General features: G+C 33.1%; 1 protein-coding gene across 21 annotated transcripts in view; it reads left to right on the forward strand.

Annotated features, from left to right (window-relative positions):
- ADGRL3 (adhesion G protein-coupled receptor L3) overlaps window positions 1-23,932 on the forward strand; it is a 943,166-nt gene extending 919,234 nt beyond the window's left edge. For 7 of the 21 annotated variants that reach the window (XM_070791494.1, XM_070791493.1, XM_070791496.1 and 4 more), the window contains 3 exons: window positions 9,264-9,392; window positions 13,898-13,915; window positions 15,860-23,932. In XM_070791494.1, coding sequence (XP_070647595.1) covers window positions 9,264-9,392; window positions 13,898-13,915; window positions 15,860-16,659 — 947 coding nt within the window. In that variant the 3' untranslated portion in view covers window positions 16,660-23,932. Of the gene's footprint in view, window positions 1-9,263; window positions 9,393-13,897; window positions 13,950-15,859 lie in introns of all 21 variants that reach the window. The other 14 variants (XM_070791501.1, XM_019962817.2, XM_070791506.1 and 11 more) reach the window with 4 other exon arrangements.
- The last annotated feature ends 848 nt before the right edge of the window (window positions 23,933-24,780 follow it).

The following is a 24,780-nucleotide window of genomic DNA, read 5'->3' on the forward strand; positions in this document are numbered from 1 at the left end:
GTACTGATATTGTTTTGTTACACAAAAAAGCAGAAAAGTAGGAAACAAAATATTTCAAATAGAAACTGCCTATTGAATCAGTTCTCCATAGTTCTAGAGGTCTCTTTTATCTACTTTTATTTGTTATATAAATTAATATGTGAATATGAAAAATAAACTAACCAAATTTACAGAAAAGCATATGATGAAAAAGTAATACACTACTATAAGGTTGCTAATAAAATTTTGTTGAAACGTATTTTTGGAGAAGATGCTAAAATATGTTTGAAAGTCATTGACTTAAATATATTTAAGAAAAACTACCAGAGTAATTTTGGCCACCTGATGTGAAGAGCTGACTCATTTGAAAAGACCCTGATGTTGGGAAAGATTGAATGCAGGAGAAGAAGATGACAGAGGAAGAGATGATTAGATGGCATCACCGACTCGATGGACATGAGGGGTCTGGGTAAACTCCTGGAGTTGGTGATGGACAGGGAGGCCTGGTGTGCTGCGGTTCATGGGGTTGCAAAGAGTCGGACACGACTGAGGAACAGAACTGATAGCTACTGATACTGACCAGAGTCATGTGTGACCTTGAATAAATCATGAATGTCTCTGAACCTGTGTTTCTTTACATATAGTGTGATGATGGTCAGTTCAGTTCAGTTCAGTCACTCAGTCATGTCCAACTCTTAGCGACCCCATGAACTGCAGCACGCCAGGCCTCCCAGTCCATCACCAACTCCTGGTGTCCACCCAAACCCATGTCCATCGAGTCAGTGATGCCATCCAACCATCTCATCCTCTGTCATCCCCTTCTCCTCCTGCCCTCAATCTTTCCCAGCATCAGGGTCTTTTCAAATGAGTCAGTTCTTTGCATCAGGTGGCCAAAGTATTGCAGTTTCAGCTTCAACATCAGTCCCTCCAATGAACACCCATGACTGATCTCCTTTAGGATGGACTGGTTGGATCTCTTTGCAGTGGAAGGGACTCTCAAGAGTCTTCTCTAACACCACAGTTCAAAAAAGATTTAGATAATGTTAAAATCTCATTCCATTGTAAATTCTTGGTTATAACCTTTTTTCCATTGTTACATTGCCATTGATTAGGTGATATTTACATATGTAAGGTATACTTTGGATATTTCTGAATCATTTCTTCCAGATTTCTTGTTTATTTTAGGTCCCTTGTTAAAGAAAAAGACATGTTTTTTTTTTTTTCCTGTATACCACTTTTCTTAAATATTTAAAAAGGAAGTAAAAGCCACAGTACTTGCATTCTTGTATGAGCACAGTTGAGCACACAAACATACACCTATTTTGCGTTTAATTTTCACAACTTTGTAGAGACCATTTCCTGCTGAAAGAGTCCTTGCTTTACACTGCAATTAGTATTCTAAATTTCTATAGAAAATACATTATTGGTGAAACTTTTTATTTATACAAAATGAAGTCTCTGCTGTGGGACAGTATTATTATCTGAAGACAAAAGCACAAAGACATCACTCAGGCGTAACTCTGCTTTGTGTAAAACTATGACTTATATGCATTGGTCAATATATATAATGAAAATGACATCATAGAAGACAAAACAAAACTATGCCAAACCAAAGGAGAGAGAACGATGAGGGAATTGAATGGAGGATGAGGTATATTAAGCAGGGAGGAATCATCTGGGTAAAGCTATTTTATTGAATAAACCAAACAGAACATTTACTATGCTGTATATTTATACATAAGAATTTGAAAATTGACGTATATTGATATGTGACTAATAGAGAATGTTTGTATTCAATTGGTTCATTGAATCACCACAGTCTTAAATTATACAATTTTGTCCATTTAATATGATCAGTGTGAATGTAAGTGCACTTTTTTTTAATGAAGTGTGAGGGGCGAAGGAGAGTGATAGTTCTAGTTATTTTAAGAGCTTTTCAGTATACTTTTGTTAGCCTGCTGTCAAGAAGAAACGTTGTTTGAATTATGTTTCTGAATCATATAATATAGATTCAAGTGATATCCAACTGTGATCTTGTTTCAGATCTGTTCTTTCCTTCACAGTTTCAAAGCAGGTGAATCTGCCTTAGATTTTCAGTCCTCAATTACAGGTATCACATTGAACTAGCCTAGGCAGTGCTGTCATTCAGGGCCTCCCAGTGTCAGAACACATAGTTTAGTTTCCTAAGGAAAGAAATGTAGCAGGTTTGCGGTAAAAGACTACACATTTGAAAAGAATATACTCATTATTCCATTCGAACTTTACTCATTCAAAAACTTTTATATCAACCTCAATATTTAGATTTTTTTTTTAAAAAAAAAACCTCTTCTTAAAATGACTACCTTTGATTTTACACTTAGTCTTTTTCAGTAGCACAGGGTCTGACAAAAAACTGTCAGAAAAACCTCTAAGTTTTCAGTGTGGAATATGAAAATCCTATTTTGTTTTCTATCATGCTTTTACCAAAAGTAAAGATTTTGTGCTTAGTCCTCTGTTGACAGCCTTCTTAATGAGCCATGTATGTTGAAATTCAATACTAATTCCTTTCCTATGGTTTTATTAAAGAGCAACCCCTTGTTTCTGATAGCAAATAATCAAGTTTGACTAGACTGTAGTCAGGATGTAATGAGTCAAAGAATTAAAGAACAGCTATTTTTACATAGCCGCCTTAAACCGTTTTACCCTATTTAAGTTTTTTGAGTCATAGCAGTCTGTTCTGTTTTTTTCCCCTCTAATTATTATCTGCAGTTAATATTCAGGTAGCATTTACTATTTACAAATAATTACATGAATATTGTCTTTGCTTTAATAATTTCAGTATTTCATGGCAGGCAGTGCTGTTTCCCCACCCCCCTCTAATTATTATCTGCAGTCAATATTCAGGTAGCATTTACCATTTCCAAATAATTATATGAATATTTATCTTTGCTTTAATAGTTTCAGTATTATGGTCATCAGTGTAGTATTGGAAGGAAAATAATCACAGTAGATGGCGAAATAGGTGGAGAAACAGTGGAAACAGTGGCTGACTTAATTTTTTGGGCTGCAGAATCGCTGCAGATGGTGATTGCAGCCATGAAATTAAAAGATGCTTACTCCTTGAAAGGAAAGTTATGACCAACCTAGACAGCATATTAGAAGGCAGAGACATTACTTTGTCAACAAAGGTCCGTCTAGTCAAGGCTATGGTTTTTCCAGTAGTCATGTATGGATGTAAGAGTTGGACTATAAAAAAAGCTGAGCGCTAAAGAATTGATACTTTTAAACTGTGGTGTTGGAGAAGACTCTTGAGAGTCCCTTGGACTGCAAGGAGATCCAACCAGTCCATTCTAAAGGAGATCAGTCCTGGGTGTTCATTGGAAGGACTGATGTTGAAGCTGAAACTCCAATGTTTTGGCCACCTGATGTGAAGAGCTGACTCATTTGAAAAGACACTGATGTTGGGAAAGATTGAAGGCAGGAAGAGAAGGGGATGACAGAGGATGAGATGGTTGGATGACATAACCGATTCAATGGACATGAGTTTGGGTAAACTCCAGGAGTTGGTGATGGACAGGGAGGACTGGCGTGCTGCAGTTCATGGGGTTGCAAAGAGTGGGACACGGCTGAGTGACTGAACTGAAATCACAGTAGGAATTATACAAATGACACTCTTAAAAATTTTAATCAAAGTATAAAACTACTTAGAGTTGAAAAAAATGATTTTGTTTTAGTTTTCATCTTTTCACAATGTCATGGATTTCACATAAGTTTTTTCTTTAATTAAGGAAATATTTATTGATCTCTTAACAACTATCCTAGACATGAGATACAGAGCAGTGAAAAAAACCCTATGTATTCTCTGTTTTCTGGGGTTTACATTACAGTGAAATTAGCACATGAACAGGATTTTCCCATACATAGTGTTATAACTATCTTCCTCTCCACCTCCCACTATCAATTTATTTCTGTCTTCAAACTGACTAACCAGTAGGCTTAACATTTTAGTGGCAAATTAGTGACAGATGGTCTGTAAACTTTGATCTTCTTGGAAGTCTTCAGCAATTTCACAGTTATTAGAAGGGGAGTTTACAAATCAGTAGCTATTTGGAGGGAAAAGGAAAAGACAGGTTAGACAGAACCTTGGAAAACAGTATCAGAATTCAAAGTGACCCAATTAAATTGGAGAAGCAGCCAGAAGCAAACAGAACAGACTTGGGCAAAAGACAAATGAAATGCGGTGCAGCTACAGAGAAAAGACATAGGCATAACTGTGCACATAAAAGATGAAGGAAGATAGATTCTGTGCAGGTGTTTAGATAAAAGATTGGGCATTAGCAACAAGCAGAGTTTTTTAGTACAGCCAGTGCTATCTTTCATAACTTAAATGCCTAAATGTGAGTGGGTACTGTGAAAGTAAAACTGTTGGTCCCTCAGTCATGCCTGATTCTCTGTGACCCCATGGACTGTAGCCCTCCAGATTCCTCTGTCCATGGGATTCTCCAGGCAAGAATACTGAAGTGGGTTTCCATTTGCTTCTCCAGGGGATCTTCACAACCCAGGGATTGAACTTGGGTCTTTTCTCATCGCAGGCAGATTCTTTACCACAGAGCCACCAGGGAAGCCCAAAGATAGGCATCACATTCTAGGAAAATTGCACTTGTTTGGCACGCCAACAGGAAACACGGCCTTTTGAGATTACAACAGCTATGCGTGTCCATGAAAAGGTATTAACTTCTTACACAAGGTGAATCGAATGAAGCATAATTGTTGAGTTATTCAGATATCTCCCTCAAAATTTCAAACTAGCAAACTCATAGAGCTTATCCAAAACCTTATAGTCTTTGCAAAACATTGATCACCAAACTGCGCATCCTGCTCTGTAGTTCCTATAACTGAGCCCATACTTCTTATAACTCTTCGGTTTCAGGACTAAAGTCAGTTTTAGTGACACTAATTATATTAGTTTTAAATGGTGCATGAGGTATAAAAATGAATGATAGTAAAAAAAGCCAACAATGTAAATAGTGATTCTTTTTCTGTCAGGAAGAAGGGTCCTTAACACCAACGATAAAGAGAAAGCTGATTTTAGTTTTAAGTTTAATTTTTTTTAAAGTTTTTATCTGGTTTTAGATTCAACAGCAGGTGGATCTCCAATAATGTCACTCATTAGGACTGTAGTTTAGTAGCTGATTCTTCCTTGCCCTCAGACTTGAAACAGCCTACCAAACTCTTGTGGTAGAGATGGATAGTGTACCATTTCAGCAACACTGTATCAAATACAGCTGTATGCCAATCCATTGCTGCTATTATTGCTGGCCTTTTCTAACTTAGCAGGAATTGATGATAAATAACAAAGCTTTAAAATTCAGTCTTCCCACATTAGTAGATTTCACTGATAAAAGTGCTTTAAATTTAAAATACATTTAAAGATTAGGAAACCCCTAAGAAAAACAGAACAAAAACTTTATGCTAGGAAAGCTAGAACCAGATGGATTATCTGTACAAATTTTGATATGGAACTCCACTTTTTGTTCTCTTATTATTAGCTTTTTTGAAAACCAAATTCTGAACAGAAACCAAAATTTGAGTCACCTGCTTCCTGCTTATGCTTGATTCTTCCCAACTCAATTGTTTACTTGTTCTCTAGGTCGTCTTTTTTAAATTATATTTTTATTATTTATTAAAGTTCAGGTAAATTGACATATTAGTTTTCAGTGTATGGCATAATTAACTTCTTGTATATATTATGAAATGGTCACCATAATGAATCTAGTTCATATTCATTACCATACATAATTAGTTTTCTTATGATGGTAACTTTTAAGCAGATTATCTTTTACATAGGCATAGGAAAAAAAAGGGATATTTTCTTTTATAAGCTATGTGAAGTAAGGAAAAAAAGTGACAAGCCATCTTCCCAGCCTACTATTTGTTTTCCTGTTACTTTAAATAATGTGTAGGAATGAGGGGAAATATATAGAAATGCACATGTAAGTCCCAGCGATAAAGATCTTACCCTTATTTGATCTATGAGAAAATATAGAGTTTGAATAATTTCATATTTTTAAGTTTTACCCTAGTTCATTTTAAGTTCTTATACCTTTCATTTTTTATTTAAATTTTCATTCATAGTAACTTTAGAAAACAATTACTTGTATTAGAAGACTAACCTTTTTTATTTGAGAAAAGGCTGCAATAATAAATATTACATAAATACAATTTACAGGTAGTTTGTTTTTTAAAAATGTTGGGCAAATCAAATCCTGTCTCAGTCAGTTTATCTTAAATTTGTGCAACATCAGCAATGTCCGTGTTTAAGATTAACAGTATTCAGTTTCTTATCTGAAAGACCACTATAGCCAACTCATTTTAGCTTTCCTTACTAATATACCATGTATTCAATTCATCAATGAAAAATAATATCCTGATGTACCCATTTTATAATAAGCTGAAGATCTGCCATCTCACTGTGTAAAGACATGTAAATGTATATGAAATACAAGTTTAACAAATACTCATCAAGCATATAGTAAGTGAAAACTTGTGTGCCAGTTCTTTGCAGAAGGTGTAGGATGTAAACATATGGCTTATTTCCTAATATAACTGAAACCTTGCAGCTCTACAGATCAGACAAGCTTTGCCTGGCCATGAAATTCTCCTGGCCAGAATATTGGAGTGAGTAGCCCTTCTCAGGGTATCTTCCCAACTCAGAGATCGAACCCAGGTCTCCCACATTGCAGGCGGATTGTTTACTGTCTGAGTCACCAGGGAAACCCAAGACAAGGTTTATTGTCCTTTAAATCAAGAGTTCACTTTCCCAATTTTGAGGTTAAAATATTTATTTGACTGGTAATTTACTGTATAACAGTATGATTAAAAAAATTAAAACTGCCATGGAAAGTTTTCCCTTTTCACTTTTTTAACATTTCTGTGAGCAACTGAATGTTCCTATTTTATGCATTCAGTATAGATTACTTTTTGAGACAGTTGTAGATTCACTTGCAGTTGTAATGAAATACTACAGAGAGCATGTACCTTTTTCCCAGTTTCCCTCAATAATATCTTGTAAAAGTATGCTACAGTGTCACAGCCAGCATATTGACATTGAAATTTCCCACCAATTTTGCTCAGATTACTTCAGTTTTACTTGTATTTAATTGTATTTGTGTGTATGTGTGTGTATTTAGTTCCCTGTAATTCTATCATAAGAATGAGTGAATGAGTGAGTGAGTGAAAGTCGTTCAGTTGTGTCCAGCTCTTTGCGACCTCATGAGTAGGTTTGTTTATCCACCACCATAGTCAAGATACAGAGTCATTCCATCAAGGATGCCTCATGTTGCCCTTTATGACCATGCCCACCTCCTTCCCACTTGCATTTTTCAACCCTGGAAGCCACTAGGGTGGCTTATGCAGAAATGCATAATGTTCTGCATTTCTATAATTTTGTCATTTCTAGATTATTATATACATATTTATGGAATCATTCAGTGTAAATCTTTTGAATTGTCTCTTTTACCCAGTATAATTCTCTAGCAACTCATCCAGGTCATTATGTGTATTGATAGTTGTTCAGCTTTATTTCCGAGTAGTATTCCATGGTATGGATGTGCCACAGATTGTTTAACCACTCACCAGATGAAGGACATCTGGACACTTCCCCATTATGGACTATTAAGAATAAAGCTGCCATGAATCTGTAGGTTTTTGTGCCAGCATGAATTTCCAATTCTCTGGGATAAAAGTCCAAGAGTACAGTAGCTGGGTGGTATGGTAATTGTACATTTACGTTTTTTTAATTAATTTATTTATTTTAATTGGAGGCTACTTTACAATATTGTACATTTAGTTTTATAAGAAAGTCCAAACTACTTTTCAGAATAGCTGTACTACTGTATACTTCCATCAGCAAAGTATGAGTGATCTCATTTCTCTTTATCCATGCCAACATTTGATGTCATCACCATTTTTAAGTGTATAGTGATATCTCATTATGGTTTTAACCTGTTATTTTCCTAAAGCATTCTTTCTCCTTTTCTCATTATGAACTTGTTTGCCGCCTGTATACACTTTTCCATGACACATCTGTTTATACCTTTGGTCCATTTTCTAATTGAATTGTTTTCGGTTTTGTTTGTTGTTGATTGTTTTTTACTGTTGACTTTTTGGAGTTCTCCAAAGTCCCAGATATCCCAGATACTAGTCCTTGTTGGACTGCAAACATTTGTAAATTGGCTTGCAAATATTTTCTCCTGTTCTATATGTTATATTTTCATTTTCTAATATTTATATATTTAAATTAATATACAGTGTTTTCAACCTACCCTTATACAGTTTGTATTTTTCTTTCTTCAGTGATTTTTCATTTATCATCTAACATAAATACATATATATCTATGATTTTCGTATATGGCCTAATTCTATTTAATAAAACTGTTTTCTAAAGTTTTTGCCTTTTTGGTTAAATTGCTATGAAAGATGGGAAGTTGTAATGCATGCTGACAGTTTGGTAGAGACTAAGTACTTCTATTCATAAAGAAATGAAAGAGTTTAACTTTCTTACTTTGCTATGCCAAAACCCACCAGTTGGAAAATGGAAAATGTAATTATATGTATTGGTTGATACCAAGAACTTAATATTTAATTTAAAGTATTTTAGAATAATATCCTTATGATCATTTTATCAGATTTGAAAGTTCACCTAATGCTTACTATGGTGAACTAACAAGTATGATTGCATTTTATTTTATTTCAATTTGAATAAGTCTTCTTCATAGAATTGTAAGTAATGTCAAAATCTTCTGTTGTGTCCACAACTGCTCTCCAAATGAGTGTTTTATCATAAATGTTGCCTTTTATTATTTTCATTGGAAACAACCCAGTGGTTTCTGTGATTGAATGAATATTTTATTTTAGCTTTTCTTTCTGTGTTTTAAACTTTCTTTAAGCTTTTGTGTTTTGTGTTTTGTTTATATGGAAGACTATATTTTGCTTTTTTAAAAAATCTTTCATTTTTAGCAAGCATGGGAATATATTCTTGCTTACACTCTGGGAAAGAGAACACCCTAAATGTGGCTTAACATTAAAAATCATCTTCTTTCTTTCCCATTGACTCAGATATGTGCATTGTTGGAAACATGTGTGCTTTAAGTGGCATATATTTTTGAGTCTGACTAGCTGCCTGCCTGTGATCAGGACTATATCAACTGTTATCATTCTAAATGTTTCCTTTCTTTTTTTCAAACACATTTGCCTGATTGACCTTTTTTTTTTTTTTTCTCTGTCTTTCTATGGGACTGCTCCAGGAGCCATGGCTAATCATCTTATAAGCAATGCTCTGCTTCGTCCGCATGGTACTAACAATCCCTATAATACATTGCTTGGGGAACCGGCGGTCTGTAACAACCCTTCTGTCAGCATGTACAACGCACAAGGTGTGCTGGAGTTTATCTTAATTTTTTCAAGTGAAAGTCCCATTTTATGTAGCTTTTATGGCCACATTCTATTTTTCTTTCCTTCTTCCTGCCTTTTCTTTCTTTTGGAAGCAGACACACAGACTCTTTTCACCTTTCACCCTTCTAGGTGCTTTTATTTTCCATTTTCCTTAGGTTTTCTTTAGTAAGAAATGGATTTTTTCCTTCTGATAAACAAATGCTTGATTCACCAATATGTGTTTGTTCTCTGTAATGTTATAAAATGTTTTGTGGTTTGTCAGTACTTTTCTTGTTGTTGATTGATTTCCATACTAAATACCTATGTATTCATTTTGAGAAATGAGCTATTTGCCTAAGGTAAGTAAGATAAAGAAGACTTGATTCAGTGATCTTAATGCTATAAGATCAAGAAAGTAATCTTACTCTCTTCTACCATGAAACACACTCTAGGCACAAATATCAGTACTAAAGAAAGCACTTAGATCAACTTCATGGAAAACACTGAAATAAGCTGTGGAGGAAAGAACAGTGAACTGAACAGTAACAGATCAAGTTCTACCCGATCTTAATATTGCCTATATGCAGTGACTCAGGAAGGTCGTGAAATGCTTTTTCTACTGTGGCTGCATGTTAACAGCAAGGGTTTTGGATATGGCTCCTCTGTATATCCTCCAACTTTAAATTATATCTCAGATAAGCATGTCTCTTTAAAACCACTTACAATCTAAGCATTTGTATGTGACACTATCTTTTTTAAGATAAAAATATATTGGGGCACAAGAAATTAAAAATATTCATATCATAAGTAAAGTGACCACATAAAAAAATTACTCAAGTAAAAGTTTTATAAAAGAAAAAATTTAGTCAGTGATCCAACTATTTAAAATTATATTTGAAAATAACTCACTATAACAAAGAGACTTCAATAGTTCCTTCAAGCTGGACATGATAGATTAGATATATTTTAACTTTCCTAGGCAATCTTGAGTAAAATGTCTATTATCCTTTTTTGGGAATATGTGTGTGTGTGTGTGTGTGTGTGTGTTTCCTTCTCAGAGGTGAAAAATTACTGGCATGAATGTGAAAACTTGGTGTGAATGTTTATTCCAAAAAAAAGCATTTTTGTTGCAACATGGTCTTTGGATATCTCTCTAAAATCATCTGAGTTTCCTAGGTGACAGAGACTTGTTAGATACAAAAGACGATTATAAATGGTTTCAAAAATTTCAAAGCCAATAATTCAGAAGTGACTTCAGGAATATAGTCAAGTGGTTTGTCAGTAGGAAAAATAATTAAGCAAACTGTTAATTTTATCCAGTTTCTTAAGATTTACACCTGAGAATCATAGACCTAGAATTAAAAGAAGGGAGAGAACACACTGAATCCTCTTTGCTGTACTATGGACATTCTGTCAGCGTGTGCTTAAGTATTTCCTCTAATGATGCCCTTCCTAGCTCAGGATCTTAAATATTCAATTGTTGAAATGTTCCATTTGTTATAAATATTTTTCTTTCCACCAAGCCGAAATTTGCCTCTGGCCATGATGCTTAGCTTTGCCTTCTCGAACAAAGATGAGCAAAGCATTTTTCTGCTGTCTGTGGCATCCTTAAATACTTGAAAGTAGTTAATCTGGCTTCTTTTAGTCACCTTTTTATTCTAGTAAAGCAGCCTTAGTGCTATCAATGGAAGAAAGTTTCTTCATGGTTATCCCCCTTTATATCATTTACCGTTTGCCAATATCCTTATTTCGTTTTAGCATTCAGTGGTGTGTATATTACACAATGCACCAAATGTGGTTTGGCAGAACAATTCTGCAGACTTTACGAAGGCTTGTCTGGGGCTTTTCTTTATTTTCATTAGTCTAAATGACAGATAACCGTGTCATTAGAAGCATTTTAAAGTGTGCTGACATATTAAGTTTTGAATGATACTAAATGAAGATTTACACCATATTTGCAAATTATATCTGTTCTACATTATTCACCTTACACGAAGAATTGTTGGAAATTGGTTTAAAATAAGTAATAAATTTAGATCACATTTTATTTAGCTCTTTTGACTATTCAGATATAATTTCTAATGTCATACATAATGAAAAAGTAACAATCATTAATCTGTGTTTTCCCTAATTCAGTATTTGCCTTCTTGACTTACTTTATTACTGTCATTCTAAATTAGATTTTTCTAAGGATGGAACACTATTATATAAACACTTTCAAAGTGAATTTTTCATGACAAAATTTAAAATAATACCATATAAATCCAAAGTTTTATTCCCGTCAAGCCTATTACTGAATATTACTATTAAGATTATCAATAAATACACAAAGGTTACTTCTGAATGGATTTGTTGTTTATGCCAGTAAACTACATTTGGCTGACTTTTCTTAAAAATAGAAGTAAATAATTTTATTATTGGTTTTCAGAATCAGAAATGGAATTGTTCAACTACTTTATGTTTTAGTATTTTTTAAGATGTTAAGAAAATCTGGTAGTGCTTAAAATGATGTTTTACCACTGACCAAAAATAAACTTGGTGACTATCATATTGCTACTAATCTTATGCTTTCAGATGAATGCACTTATATTCTTACTGGCAAGGTGAAATCTTACATGAAATATAGGTGGCTCGGTATGTACTGGAGTGGTTTATGTTGAATTACGACTTGGTTCTGTTCTGTTGGTCCTTTAATTCTGTTATACCAATGCCATCCAAGCAAAGAAGCATTTGGATTTAAAGTATCCATTTTTGTTTTTTATATTTTTATTTAAAATATGTAAAGATATGTTATAGTGTTCCTGATGCATATAGACTTAGGAACAAAAATGAATAATATACCTTTGTTAGATTGGATTCAGATTCTCTTTGTGGAAATATTTAAAACTTCGTGCATAGTATTTCTGGACCATTATCTTCCTATCAGTATTGGATAGTTCAGTTTTTGTTAGATAAATCTTATTATAGATTAACCTGTCAACAAAATGAAATATATAGAGAAGTCATGCTTTTACAAGTTAATTTACATTTTAAGGTGACTTAATTCAATTCTAAAACTTTAAAGAAAGACATATCTTTAGGATGGGATACATGAAGAATACATTATAGTTGTCAAGAATACAAGGTTATAGTATAAAGTATATAATTAAATATTCTGTTACAGCTTTCAAAGTCTAATGCAAGATGTGAAGAGAAGAAGGTAGAGGAGAGTAGTGCATGAAGTCAATCAAGATTCCCCTTCTGATCCCAGTTCTGCCACTGTTAGCAGAGGGGTGTTAGATAAGGCTCAGTCTCTCTTGGCTGCAGCTTCCTCATCTTGCAAAGCAGGAGCTGAACTTCAGTTACCTCTCCTGTGCTTTCCACTTCTAAAACGTTATCATTTACAGAAGGGGCCATAATGAGCCTACAAGCAATTTACATCTGTTGCTATACTAATTTGGCTTTTTATTTCAAATTCTTCTTCTTTAAAAGAAATTTTCTCTGCATTTTGACATATTGTTGGTCTTTTGCTGAGAAGCAAATCAACTTTTAAAGTACAAAAACAGTACCTCTAAAGCAGTGGTTAAATTGTAACAAGTCTGCATCTCTTGAAATTATCTAGCCCAGCGACTTTGCTGGTTTTTATTTTGTGATGATTTAATCCTCTTATAAAGAAAATCAGCAAGAGCAGTTTTTTGACTGGATTAAAATATGAGAATTTTTTAAAATAATGTTTTTATAGTTGTTTTTAAAGTATTAACTTTTAAAATGTTTGATTGCATATGACTATGCAACAATCCAGAGGAAAACTTGATATTGATTGGTGATTTTTTTCCCTTCACATTTTCATGATACAGAATAATGGTTGGATTTAACATTTTTCTTTCTCCATAGTTATACAACTTTTGAATATGAGCTCCAGAAATGACAGTATTGATCAGTATTATTTATAAATGATAAAAAGCATTTGTATAGGTACAGTGGGAAAAAAATAACCTTTGTACATGAGAAGATACATAAGAAAACAAACATAAAAACTAAGAAAAGTGTTTTTCTTTTCTCTCTATACAAACTAAAGAATTTACTAACAATCTAACTGAAAAAAACTTAAAGTGACATTCCTTAGAAGCAAGTATGTCCTAACACGTACACACAAATATATATGTAATATTGAATTAAAATTGTGGAAAATGTCATGGCTTGCCCTCAGGATTTTACTCTCTTTGGTTGGTGTGATAATTTTAACTTTAAAATAAATGTGTATTTGTTTGAAATTTACAAACTGACTAAACGCTTATTACTCATTTTATTAGCATGTGTTATGGGGGTTTCTTATTTTCTAACATTTCAGTATTTTTAATTATGATAAGCCATGTAACACAGACTCATGAATTTTGGGGCAGTGGAATTATTTCCTTTGACTCTTTTTTCTGCATATCATCAATTTGCTTTTTACTCATGTTTCTTCTACTGTCGCTGTAAGCTTACTTGTTGTTTTTTCTTTCCTTTTCTCCATGCTGTCGTTTAGAGCCCTACAGAGAGACAAGTATGGGAGTAAAGCTAAACATTGCATATCAAATGTAATTTTTTTTAGTTCACTTTTATTGCATCACATATAGATGATGTAGTTATTAAAAACAGTTCATCTCACAATTTAAAAACTAAAGAACCTATAAATCAACTTATATAAATATATGTTAACAGAGATTAGACGCTTTTGTTGTCTGATTCTTTTATCGTGTCACGTAACATAGTTGTTAAGTCTCATGTAATGTTTGTGTGAGTTAAATTGTTTTTAAATTAAGCATTTATTTTTGCTAAGTAATTCATAAACTTTTAATTTTCATTACTACATTCCATCACACAAATACATGTCACATAGAATGTATCCACCTTCTTTTAGTATGGCTGTTTTCAACCTGTACCTAATGCATTGACAACAGAAATAATAAACACGTTTCAATGCATCAGTTGCTCAACCATAACCATCAAGCATACCATAGCAGCCTCTGCAGCAGCAATCACCCATCACATATGGCCCTTTAAAAAACATTTACTTTTATTTTTTCTTAACATCGTGGATTTGTCTACAAGATATCTTATAACATGAAAATAAATCGCTTCACCCTATGTCTGTGATGGCTGCTTTTTTAATGTATTCAGTGCATTGTTATTTTTGAAAACTGTGTTACTTGAATACAGAGTATGCATCAGAAGTCCATATAAAAATTGATATATTTGGAACACTTTATTTAAACCAGTAATGAACTAGCTCACTTTTGGTAAACATAACTGCATCACAGATATAGAATGAATGCTATATTTTCACAAGTTAATGATGTATTGAGAAGTTTAATGGAATTCTTAAAAAAAAATTGTTCTATAAAGAAGTACCCTTATTTAGCAGTATTGGTTAAATGTTTGTGTTTTATTTTATTTTGTGGTTGCATTTGAAGTAATTTATGTAACTATTATTGATTCTTGGTTTCTTGTTCATTCAAGAAAATGCAAAAATCTTGAAGAAGCATATGGTCAGATTTATATCACTGCAGCTGTATCTTCCCAGAATAAGATGTTTAATCTCTTTTAAACCCAAAGTTTAATATGCACACAAAGTCATCACTCATTATGAAATGGAACCTTAAATACTGACACTATGTTTTTAGGAATTAGATCCCATGTTTTATACATTCTTTTGTAGAATTATCTAATGACCCTAACAATTACTAATGGATATATAATAGTAATCAAAGTGCTTATAACAGAAAAAAAAAAGGAAAGTAAATCAAAATATTTCTGTTTTGAAAGTTCCCATTTGCAAATTATTTTGGTGTGCCATTTATTTACCTAGGCATTATTTAATAACTATATCATTCTGACAAATTTAACATAATCCTTTTGTGGTTTTTGTGTAGGGATTTCTCAGTTTTACAAAATTACATACCAAATTATTAGACAGTGCTTGAATCTTCTACTTTGATTAGTACATTCAAAGTACCACACCATGAATTATGTTAATTCTATACCTATTTCAATGTTAAGACAACACATAAAATTAAAAGGTAATGAATTATTGATTGACTTTGGTGTGTATAAATTGAAAGCTGTGAATGGCTACAGAAAATTTTGTGTTTTTTTCCTAACATAACCAAATACATTTCAAATAGTGTCAGGCAATGTTTGTATGGAACGTTATAGGGTTTTGTGCAAATTTATAGAGTTTTAAAATTCTTTTAGAGATTTACTGTAAATACTTATTTTCTATTTAAAAGATTTCTATCAATTGTCCAAGTATATGTATATATATTTATATAGATATGTATATATAGATTTAATAGTACTTTTTTATTTCCAAACATTTTATACTTAATTCAAATTGCTACCAATTTATACATACTTCATAGTCGGGTGTTTCTGCTTTTGTGTCTCTGTGTATGTGTTCTATGGCCAATTGGACATGAATGTCATAATGTTTTGTGATCTTTTTCAGAGGGGCTTCTGAACAATGCCAGGGATACAAGTGTCATGGATACTCTACCACTGAATGGTAACCATGGCAATAGTTACAGCATTGCCAGTGGTGAATACCTGAGCAACTGTGTGCAAATCATAGACCGTGGCTATAACCATAACGAGACCGCCCTAGAGAAAAAGATTCTGAAGGAACTCACTTCCAACTATATCCCGTCTTACCTGAATAACCATGAGCGCTCCAGCGAACAGAACAGGAATCTGATGAACAAGCTGGTGAACAACCTGGGCAGTGGGAGTGAAGATGATGCCATTGTCCTGGATGATGCCACCTCCTTTAACCATGAGGAAAGTCTGGGCCTGGAATTGATTCATGAGGAATCAGATGCTCCTTTGCTGCCCCCAAGAGTCTACTCCACAGAGAACCATCAGCTACACCATTATACCAGAAGGCGGATCCCCCAAGACCACAGTGAGAGCTTTTTCCCTTTGCTAACCAACGAGCACACAGAAGATCTCCAGTCACCCCACAGGGACTCTCTCTACACCAGCATGCCAGCGCTGGCTGGTGTGCCCACTGCAGAGAGTGTTACCACCAGCACCCAGACCGAACCCCCACCGGCCAAATGTGGCGATGCTGAAGATGTTTACTACAAAAGCATGCCAAACCTAGGCTCCAGAAACCACGTCCATCAGCTGCACACCTACTACCAGCTAGGTCGCGGTAGCAGTGATGGGTTTATAGTTCCTCCAAACAAAGATGGGACCCCTCCAGAGGGAAGTTCAAAAGGACCAGCTCATTTGGTCACTAGCCTATAGAAGATGACAGAAATTTAAGCCAACAAGACTGCTAACACCTGATAGACTGTGCTGAGTTGATATACGCAGTGGTAATAATGTGTGTTCTTTTAAATCTTTATGCTGTTCTTGAACGACAAACACAAACTCTCAGACTCCTTTTTTTTTTTCTTTTTTTTTAAACTGGGATTTTTAGGTCAGCCCAGGGGAGAAAGATAACTGCTGAAATTCCCCTGTGCCCTCTCCTTTCTTGCCCTTCACCCCCCGCACCCAAGATGGAGACTTCATTATGTTAATGAACGAGATTTGAAGAAAATGGCACTCATTGTGGCCTTGTTGAATTATGTTGTGTTTGTTCTAACATCTCTGATGCTCTGTTACTATAATTACAAGGACCTGATTTTTTCAAAGGCCAGAGCAGTTGTTCGGAGTTAGTAACAATGCTGCATCTAGACTGGAGTGTTGCACAAACATAAAAGCAAAGCAAACTGTGTCACATAGTGGTTTTTAGTCATTCACAACCTGAATTCACCACAGTGGGAATAGCTGTGGTGTGCAAAATCAAACAACAAAATCAATAATGAAATGGAGGGGAATTCTAGAATTATATGCTAAATGCATATTTTATGATTTGCTGTATTAACTGATGATAAACTAATGGCAGAAAAAAAACTGAACAATTTCTATGTAATGTACAGATACTAGCATTGCACATGTAGTCTGCTTTCTGTTCCTCCAGAATTTGAGTCCTGTTAATGTAGTGGGAAAAAAAAGAAATTTTCTTTTTCTTTTGTGCTGGTCTTGCAAGTTTGTCTACCAGTAAGAGCAAAGTTTCCTTCCTTTCTTCTTTCTTTTCTTTCTTTCTTCATTTCTTTCTTTTCTTTTCTTTCTTTCGTTCCCTTTTTCTTTAAAATTTCACCTGGCAAAAAATAAATAAATAAATGAAGCTATCACTTTATAAGAATCATTTTCTAGTAATGCAAACAAATTATTTTTTACAAAAAAATAAAATAAATAAAATTAGACTTCCTTCCCTCACTATATATCTTTATTCAGTCAGAATATTTCCAAGAGCATTTTTGCAAGTTAGAGCAGGAAGAACTTTTATGTTTACAGTGCACATCTGTTGTAATGCAAAGCATATTTGGCAAGCAGTTCATCACTAAGACAGTAGCTATGATTCTAGAAGTCAAGAGATGTCAGTAGAACTAGTGGGGCTTCTGCATGTGAAAAACGGTATCCCATAGGTGTGAAAGTGCTGAATACTCAGTCTGATCCCTAAGTGGGCACCTGCACTACCAATTTTTAAAGGAAATACACTCAATTGTAGAAAGAATCAAAAGGTCAAGTTATTTTGAAGTGATTTAAAAAAGAAAACTCTTCTGTTTATTAACAGGAAAATTATTTATTTGACATGATTTTAAGTAATGTAGGATTATAAGAGGTAAATTAGCAGCACATACAATTTTTTTTTAAATTTATGATCCATTTTGTATGGTCTCAAAGTTGGATGACCTCATTACTAATATTTGTTGTAAAAGTGAAACTTGTTTGCCAACCAATAAACAACTGATTGAGATTTAGAAGATATTGTATTGATGTATGTACTATATGATTAATTATTCTTTTCATTTTTCTCACCTTTCTTCTGTTTTCAGTATATAAATTCTGCTAATCCTCTGTGGCCCAAATGAGCCGTGCTAAAGAAATCAATCTGCCTAGGTGAATAAACTAAGCACAAAATTAGTTTTTGCAGACAAAATATAAGAGAATAATGAGATGGGCATTTTTATGTTGGCTGAAATAAGATGCATAACTTACTTTCAAGCAGGTTAATATGTAGATTACTATGTGCTTATTTATAAGCCAGCTTCAGTCACACGGCTTATTATAAAAGTCAGCTTCAATCAGAGATTTAAAGTATTTGGAAAAGAAGGATCATATTTTTTCCTCCATTGTATTCTTCATTTTGATGTTAAATATTTAAATTCATTCCATTAGCTAAAAGTGCAAGAATAATGGCAAAGAGAATACCCATTTTATAAACATAAGACATTTTTATGCTATTTTTTGGTTGTTTTTCTATGTATAGATAAAATGAGAGGGAAAAAGTCCTTTCAAAGAAACTTTCTAGATCTCCAATTACTGAAGAATCTTTACCAGCAGTGTGCAAGCATGGGGACCCTCCTAGGGCAAAGTTAGAATGAATTTGCCAAATTATAATTTCTAATTGTATTGTATGATTTCTTGGTGATTTTTTTTCTTTATTTTTTTCAAAAAATTTAAACATCAGCCACCTATAAATTAATTTCTTGAATTAAGGTTAGAAAGAGTAGTTTAGAGAGTAGCCAGTAATCTATGTATTCAGTTTTAATATAAAACGAAAGAAAAAATTCTGTACTGGGCCAGAGTACATCATAACCTTAAATTAATATCACCTCAAAATATCTTATGCATCATTCCTTTTAGTCACTTGACGTAAATATTTTTTAAGTCTACACTTGTCTCTAAGTTACAGGAGAACCACAAGCTTTATGAGTAATTAGGTTTTCAATTACCACATATGGCAATATTAGCTCCTAAAAGGTGGTTAGTCTATCTGGTATATAGAATACATTTGATAATGAACGAATCCCTTTTAGACATGCTTAAGGTGATTTCAGAAACACAAATGTAGTCTGTGGATTTATGAGTACTTACGCTAGTTTTGCCAAACCAAAAGTAATCTATATGAAAACAACTCCATCAATAAGAAGCTAGTTTCACAGAATAATGGGGAAACTACCTCAATTCAGCTTGCTGATGATGCCAATTCTGATTTTCTGCTATTGCTACCTCCCTGACCATTATTTTTTGTGTTTCATTATATGGAAATTTGAAGCTGATAATCTCCCAGCTCTACATAGTCCAAGTTGAAGAAGATCACTTGAATACATAGACTGATGTGGAAAGCCCTTCAGTCCTGTTGGTAACCACCAAGCGCTTATGTCAAGATGAAAGGGTCAGATTTTTGAACTTACATACATCATAATTGGTGTGCTTTCAGAGAGACTTAGGATCCCAAAGACTTTCACAAGAAGAGATTATTCCCCCAAATTGAATGTGACTATAGTGAAGACAAAATAGTGGATTAAAGAGTTAACTATGTATACATTTCAATAGAAATTTGTGGATGTCTATCATATATTCCTCTAGTCCTCGTTATACTAGCAAGGGTTGAATTCCTGAATTTGAATCTTCTTTCATGTGCATTTTCATGTGTGGCAATTGATAATAACTTTAAAATTTTCTTAATCATATTTGGCTGACCCTATATTTTCAGTACTCTGTGACATTCATCACCCTTTTATTTGCATATTTTGGTGTATTTATCTGATTTTCCATCAAAAAGTAAACTTTCACCAAACATACTATACTACATTGTACATTATTTGGAGAACTGGAAGTAAAAGTTATGCAGTGAAACAAGTTATTATTTCCAAGTAAAATAACATTTTTATAACATTTTACAATTTTGTTTCCTTTTTGAGGTCTGTTTCACATGATACTTTAATAGGGCATTAGCTTACAAACCTCATGTCTAGTTGATTTAGAAAATGTTGGATTGTTGCATAGCCCATGTTCCTAATTGATAATATTTATGGAGAAATGTAAATTTTGTGAGGAGAAATAGGCAGGAATTCCAATTAAGTTTTTGAGCATCTTTTGTTTTCACTCTATTAAAATTAAAAATACTATAGTTAAATAATAAATTGTTATGCTAAAATAATCATAATGGCAAAAAATAATTGGCATGAAAAATTATCTTGAAGTTAAAAATAGTCAATATAATGTAGTAATTAAATGCAGGTAAAGGACAGCCCTTCACCTCCTGTAATACAAATTTATAATGACTGAAATGAAAATGTAGTTGTGATTTGTATTTTTAAATTACCATTAGCCTAAAAATGTTGACATTATGAGGAAAGGTTTTTAAGATTTCATATTTAAATTTTTTAATATTAACTTAGTTGGTATAACAAAAGTTTTCATAATAATGGAAAAAAGGATATATTATAAATGAATTATTTAAGAACCCATAAACTTAAAGTCAGGCAATATCTGCAGCTTTTTCCCTCAAACCTGTTCAAATCCATTGTAATTTGCCTGCTTTAAAAAATGACATTAAAAACTTCAAAGACTAACTTCTTGTTTAATTGTGGAGACCAAAAGGGAGAGAAAAATATTTCTTCTAGGTTGTCTTAAGATTGACTTCAAAATCATCACCTCCTACTAGTGAAAGAATAATTCATTTTTTTAGAAGCTGTCCATCAGTACTGTACCAAAGTGCAACTGCTTATGGCATTTTTCAAAAACCACTGTAGAACTAGTCTGTAATCAGTTCATATTTAGAGAGAGAAAAATGTAGAAAGAAAAAAATAAAAACCCAAATCTTAATTTGATTTGATTTTGAGTAACTCTGAAAATGCTGACAAGAATGTCCTTTCTTCTTTAACAAATATATATTTTATATAAAATAGCAATATGTATGATCTCCCCAATGTACTATAATAATAGTATCAAGATATTAAGAATTAATTAGCTCATGTTTAACAATTCCTAATTATAGCTCACTACGTAAGTAATTATGCATTTCTAAGTAATACTTTAAATATGTCTTATGTTAGATTTCTACACAAAAATTAGTAACATGGAAGCACAAAAGTGAAGCAGCAACATTGCAAAATAGCTTATGGAAGCATTTTTGTGCAAATGAATTCTACATGAGAATCATCTTTGAGCTTGTAAAATAAATTCGATGGATCCCAACCATAAATTCAATTTTGTAATCAGTAGTAAAAAGGTCCCTATATAATCATCTGAAGAATATTGACAAATATCTAAATTTTCATTTCTAGACTAAAATAAGTTCAAGTGTTGATAGCTTCTTCTTTCCTGCTTAGGCCAGAAGAGGAACTTTCCTATTTGCTAATTAACTTGATTACTTCCTCTTTGCTTTAAAAAGGAAATCAGTCAACTTTCATCTGTACACATACTTCCATATGCCATTTATTTTATTTCCTGTTTGCAGAGGAAATAGCTTGTTTACATTATTGCAAACTTTGTGATTTTTGCAATGAAACAGATAGTTGTTATGGTTTTGCATCTTCTCATTTGAAATAAAGTTATTGCCATTCCCTATTCTTAAGAAGTTAAAAGCCAGCAATTCTTTAATATCTACGATCTTTAAGTTATTATTCAAATGTGTTGGTTTCAACATTTCTGTCTCTTAATAGTACATCACACAAATCTTTCTAAACTCATATCCCCGTAAAGTATTTCAAAGGTAAATACAAACTATGGTTTTTAAGAAGGCGTCTGAAAGGAGAACTTTGATTTATGTGAAGAAGTCATAGAAGACTATATAAGGAAAAAAACCTCTGTTGAAGTAATAAAGTGTTTTCAACCACAATATGTACAGAAGAGCAGAACCAAGTTGAATTCATGGTGAGGTAACTAGAACTAAATTAGAGATACAGAGAAAAATTATCTAGGAAAAAATAATAAAATTACTTAGAGTGATAAAAATCTTAAACACTGTACCAAATGTTATTGATGTATTAAAAAAAATCAAATTTAAGTTTACCATATTATAATTTTTACCACAGAAAACACTAAACACTTTTAACCCTCTTTAGATATTTCTTGTTTAGTCTTGTCTCAAGGAAACATGAATATTTTATAAATGTCTCTTAAATAGAAGTATTTTTGCCTCAATTCACAGTCACGCTGTAGTCTGCTTACTCTATTGTATGTCAACATAGTTAATGCTACTAGTAACTTTGTACCTTTTAGAGCTTTATTATGAATCTTTCTAATAACATTAAATTAACATTAAATTGGAATTATGTACATTGTGCAAAACAATTCATAACTAAGCAATAATCATTAATTCATTATATATATATATGAATAAACTTTGAGACTGAATAATACAAATAATTAACAATGCTGAAAATAGTACTCTCAAGTCCTTCTCTCTCTTCAGTTATTGTAGTCAATTCATAAAATTCTGCAGACAGTTGTACACATGACGTGTTATCAAAGTACTCCATAATCCAGGTATGCTAAAAGTTCCCAGTGCTTCTTTCATTCTAAAATGCCAAACGAAAGAGCTTGAAAGAAGAAGAAAGTAATGCCTTCTAAGTTTCTTATTTAGGTAAACATTGTCATTCAGAATGAATAATTTTAAAAGGAAAATGTTCCATTTTGTGGTCTGAGGGAAAGGTTATTAAAGTCTACAGTTAGCCCAATGTTGGATAATTTTAAATTTTAAAGGAGTTAAGTTTGTCTCAATGGCCCAAGAGTGCAGAATTTCACAATATATTGGCAGGGAAATAGGTATAAAATCCATACCCAAATTGGCTTTTAAATGTTAAGAATTCCTCTGATTCTTCTGAAAGTGGAGCAGGTAAAATAGAGCCAGATTCAAAATGAAATATATTGGTTGACCTCAAAAGGCAAAATAGCAACAACTCTTTGGTAGTAGGTAGAGGTCTTTGGGGATGGAACTCAGGATACAGTGACTAAACAGAATGTCTTCTTACGCTGACCACTGCCTTGTCCTCTAGTGCATTTTTTAATGCCTTGAATTTCAATTTGTCACCATGTCTTATGTTTTGAATGACATCATGAATCAAGAGATTAGGAAAAAACATTTAAAATTGATTTTCATGCCTCATTTGAAAATAGAGATTTCCTTTACCATCCTAAATAATATAAGATGATATGTCTTGAAGCAGCTGTGGACAATCAGAATGTGTTCATTTATAAACAGGTCTTATTTGTATATTCTAACACTGATCTTTGCCTATGAACTACAAAGTCAAGAATTGTAGAGAGGGTCAACTTGATTTCCCTTAATGGTTTCTGTGAATATATTGGAAAATGGAAGGATAATTAAAAAAGTTTTTTCATACTGTTTTCCCACTTGCCAAGCATTAAATCTAATTCAAAATACATCTTTTTAAAAATGATAGTTTATTTTAAAAACTAACAAATAATGAACCATTTCTCATTGATAAAAATCACTTTTTTAGATACTAGAATATAGCTATTGCAGGCTTTGGTCTCTTACATTCTCATATATTTACACATGGCATTAAAATTATCATGCACACTTAACAGATTTCAATCTATTGGATTTTTCCCTTGTACAACGTTTCCAACTTTTTTTTCCCCCTTAAATCTTCTGTACAATCACATGTAAAATCATAAGCTACAAACCTCAATAAAAAATATCAGTAAACAATAAGTGATGTAGTCACTGTTATTATATGGTAATACCCAAACTCTGGTTTGGAAACAGTATTTCAACTGCAAGATAATAATTGAAACATGGACTCTTACTATCCCCACCCCTTTAATCTCCTCTGACAAGCTGAAAATAAAACAAGAAACTTTTGTTTATGTTTTCAGAAAACTGCTGCCATCTGAGGTGTCTATGAGTTGATTCGTTATTGCCAGGAAAACAGAAAGTTAAATTCAGAACTTAGTGTTTGCTCTTAAAGTTTGCCAATGATGTGATATAATCAAATGCAGTCCTGTATCTGCTGCCTGATCAATTTCTTTTTCCTCCTCTCAAACTGGCAAGTAGGGGAATCAGTCACCAATGAAACTTTGGCTCAAAGGAGAATTAGGTGCTCTGTGAAAATGAAGGTGTTAGTTGCTCAGTTGTGTTGGACTCTTTGCGACCCCGTGGACTGTAGCCCACCATGAAATGCTTCAGGCGAGAATACTGGGGTGGGTAGCCACTCCCTTCTCCAGGGAATTCTCCCAACCCCGGAACTGAACCTGGTCTTCTGTATTGCAGGCAGAGTCTTTATCATCTGAGCCACCACTATTCTTCTTTTGAATAAAAGGCATGATAAATAGTAAATGTTGTAGATCGCAAAGGTAGACGTTGTATAATCATCATTCTGTACTGTCAGGGATTCTGATTATTTGGTTTACTAACTCTTAACATCAGTACAAATTTCAGCTAGAGGAAATGTAATTTAGATGCGTCTACTTTGTAATGTTGAAAATACATTTTCATTTAAAAAAAAAAATACTTTGAAAAGGAAACAGAAATCAGGAACTCTTGAGTGGCTAGTGTATACC

The sequence above is a fragment of the Bos indicus genome, chromosome 6 (genome assembly GCF_029378745.1).
Source record: "Bos indicus isolate NIAB-ARS_2022 breed Sahiwal x Tharparkar chromosome 6, NIAB-ARS_B.indTharparkar_mat_pri_1.0, whole genome shotgun sequence".
Taxonomy (NCBI): domain Eukaryota; kingdom Metazoa; phylum Chordata; class Mammalia; order Artiodactyla; family Bovidae; genus Bos; species Bos indicus.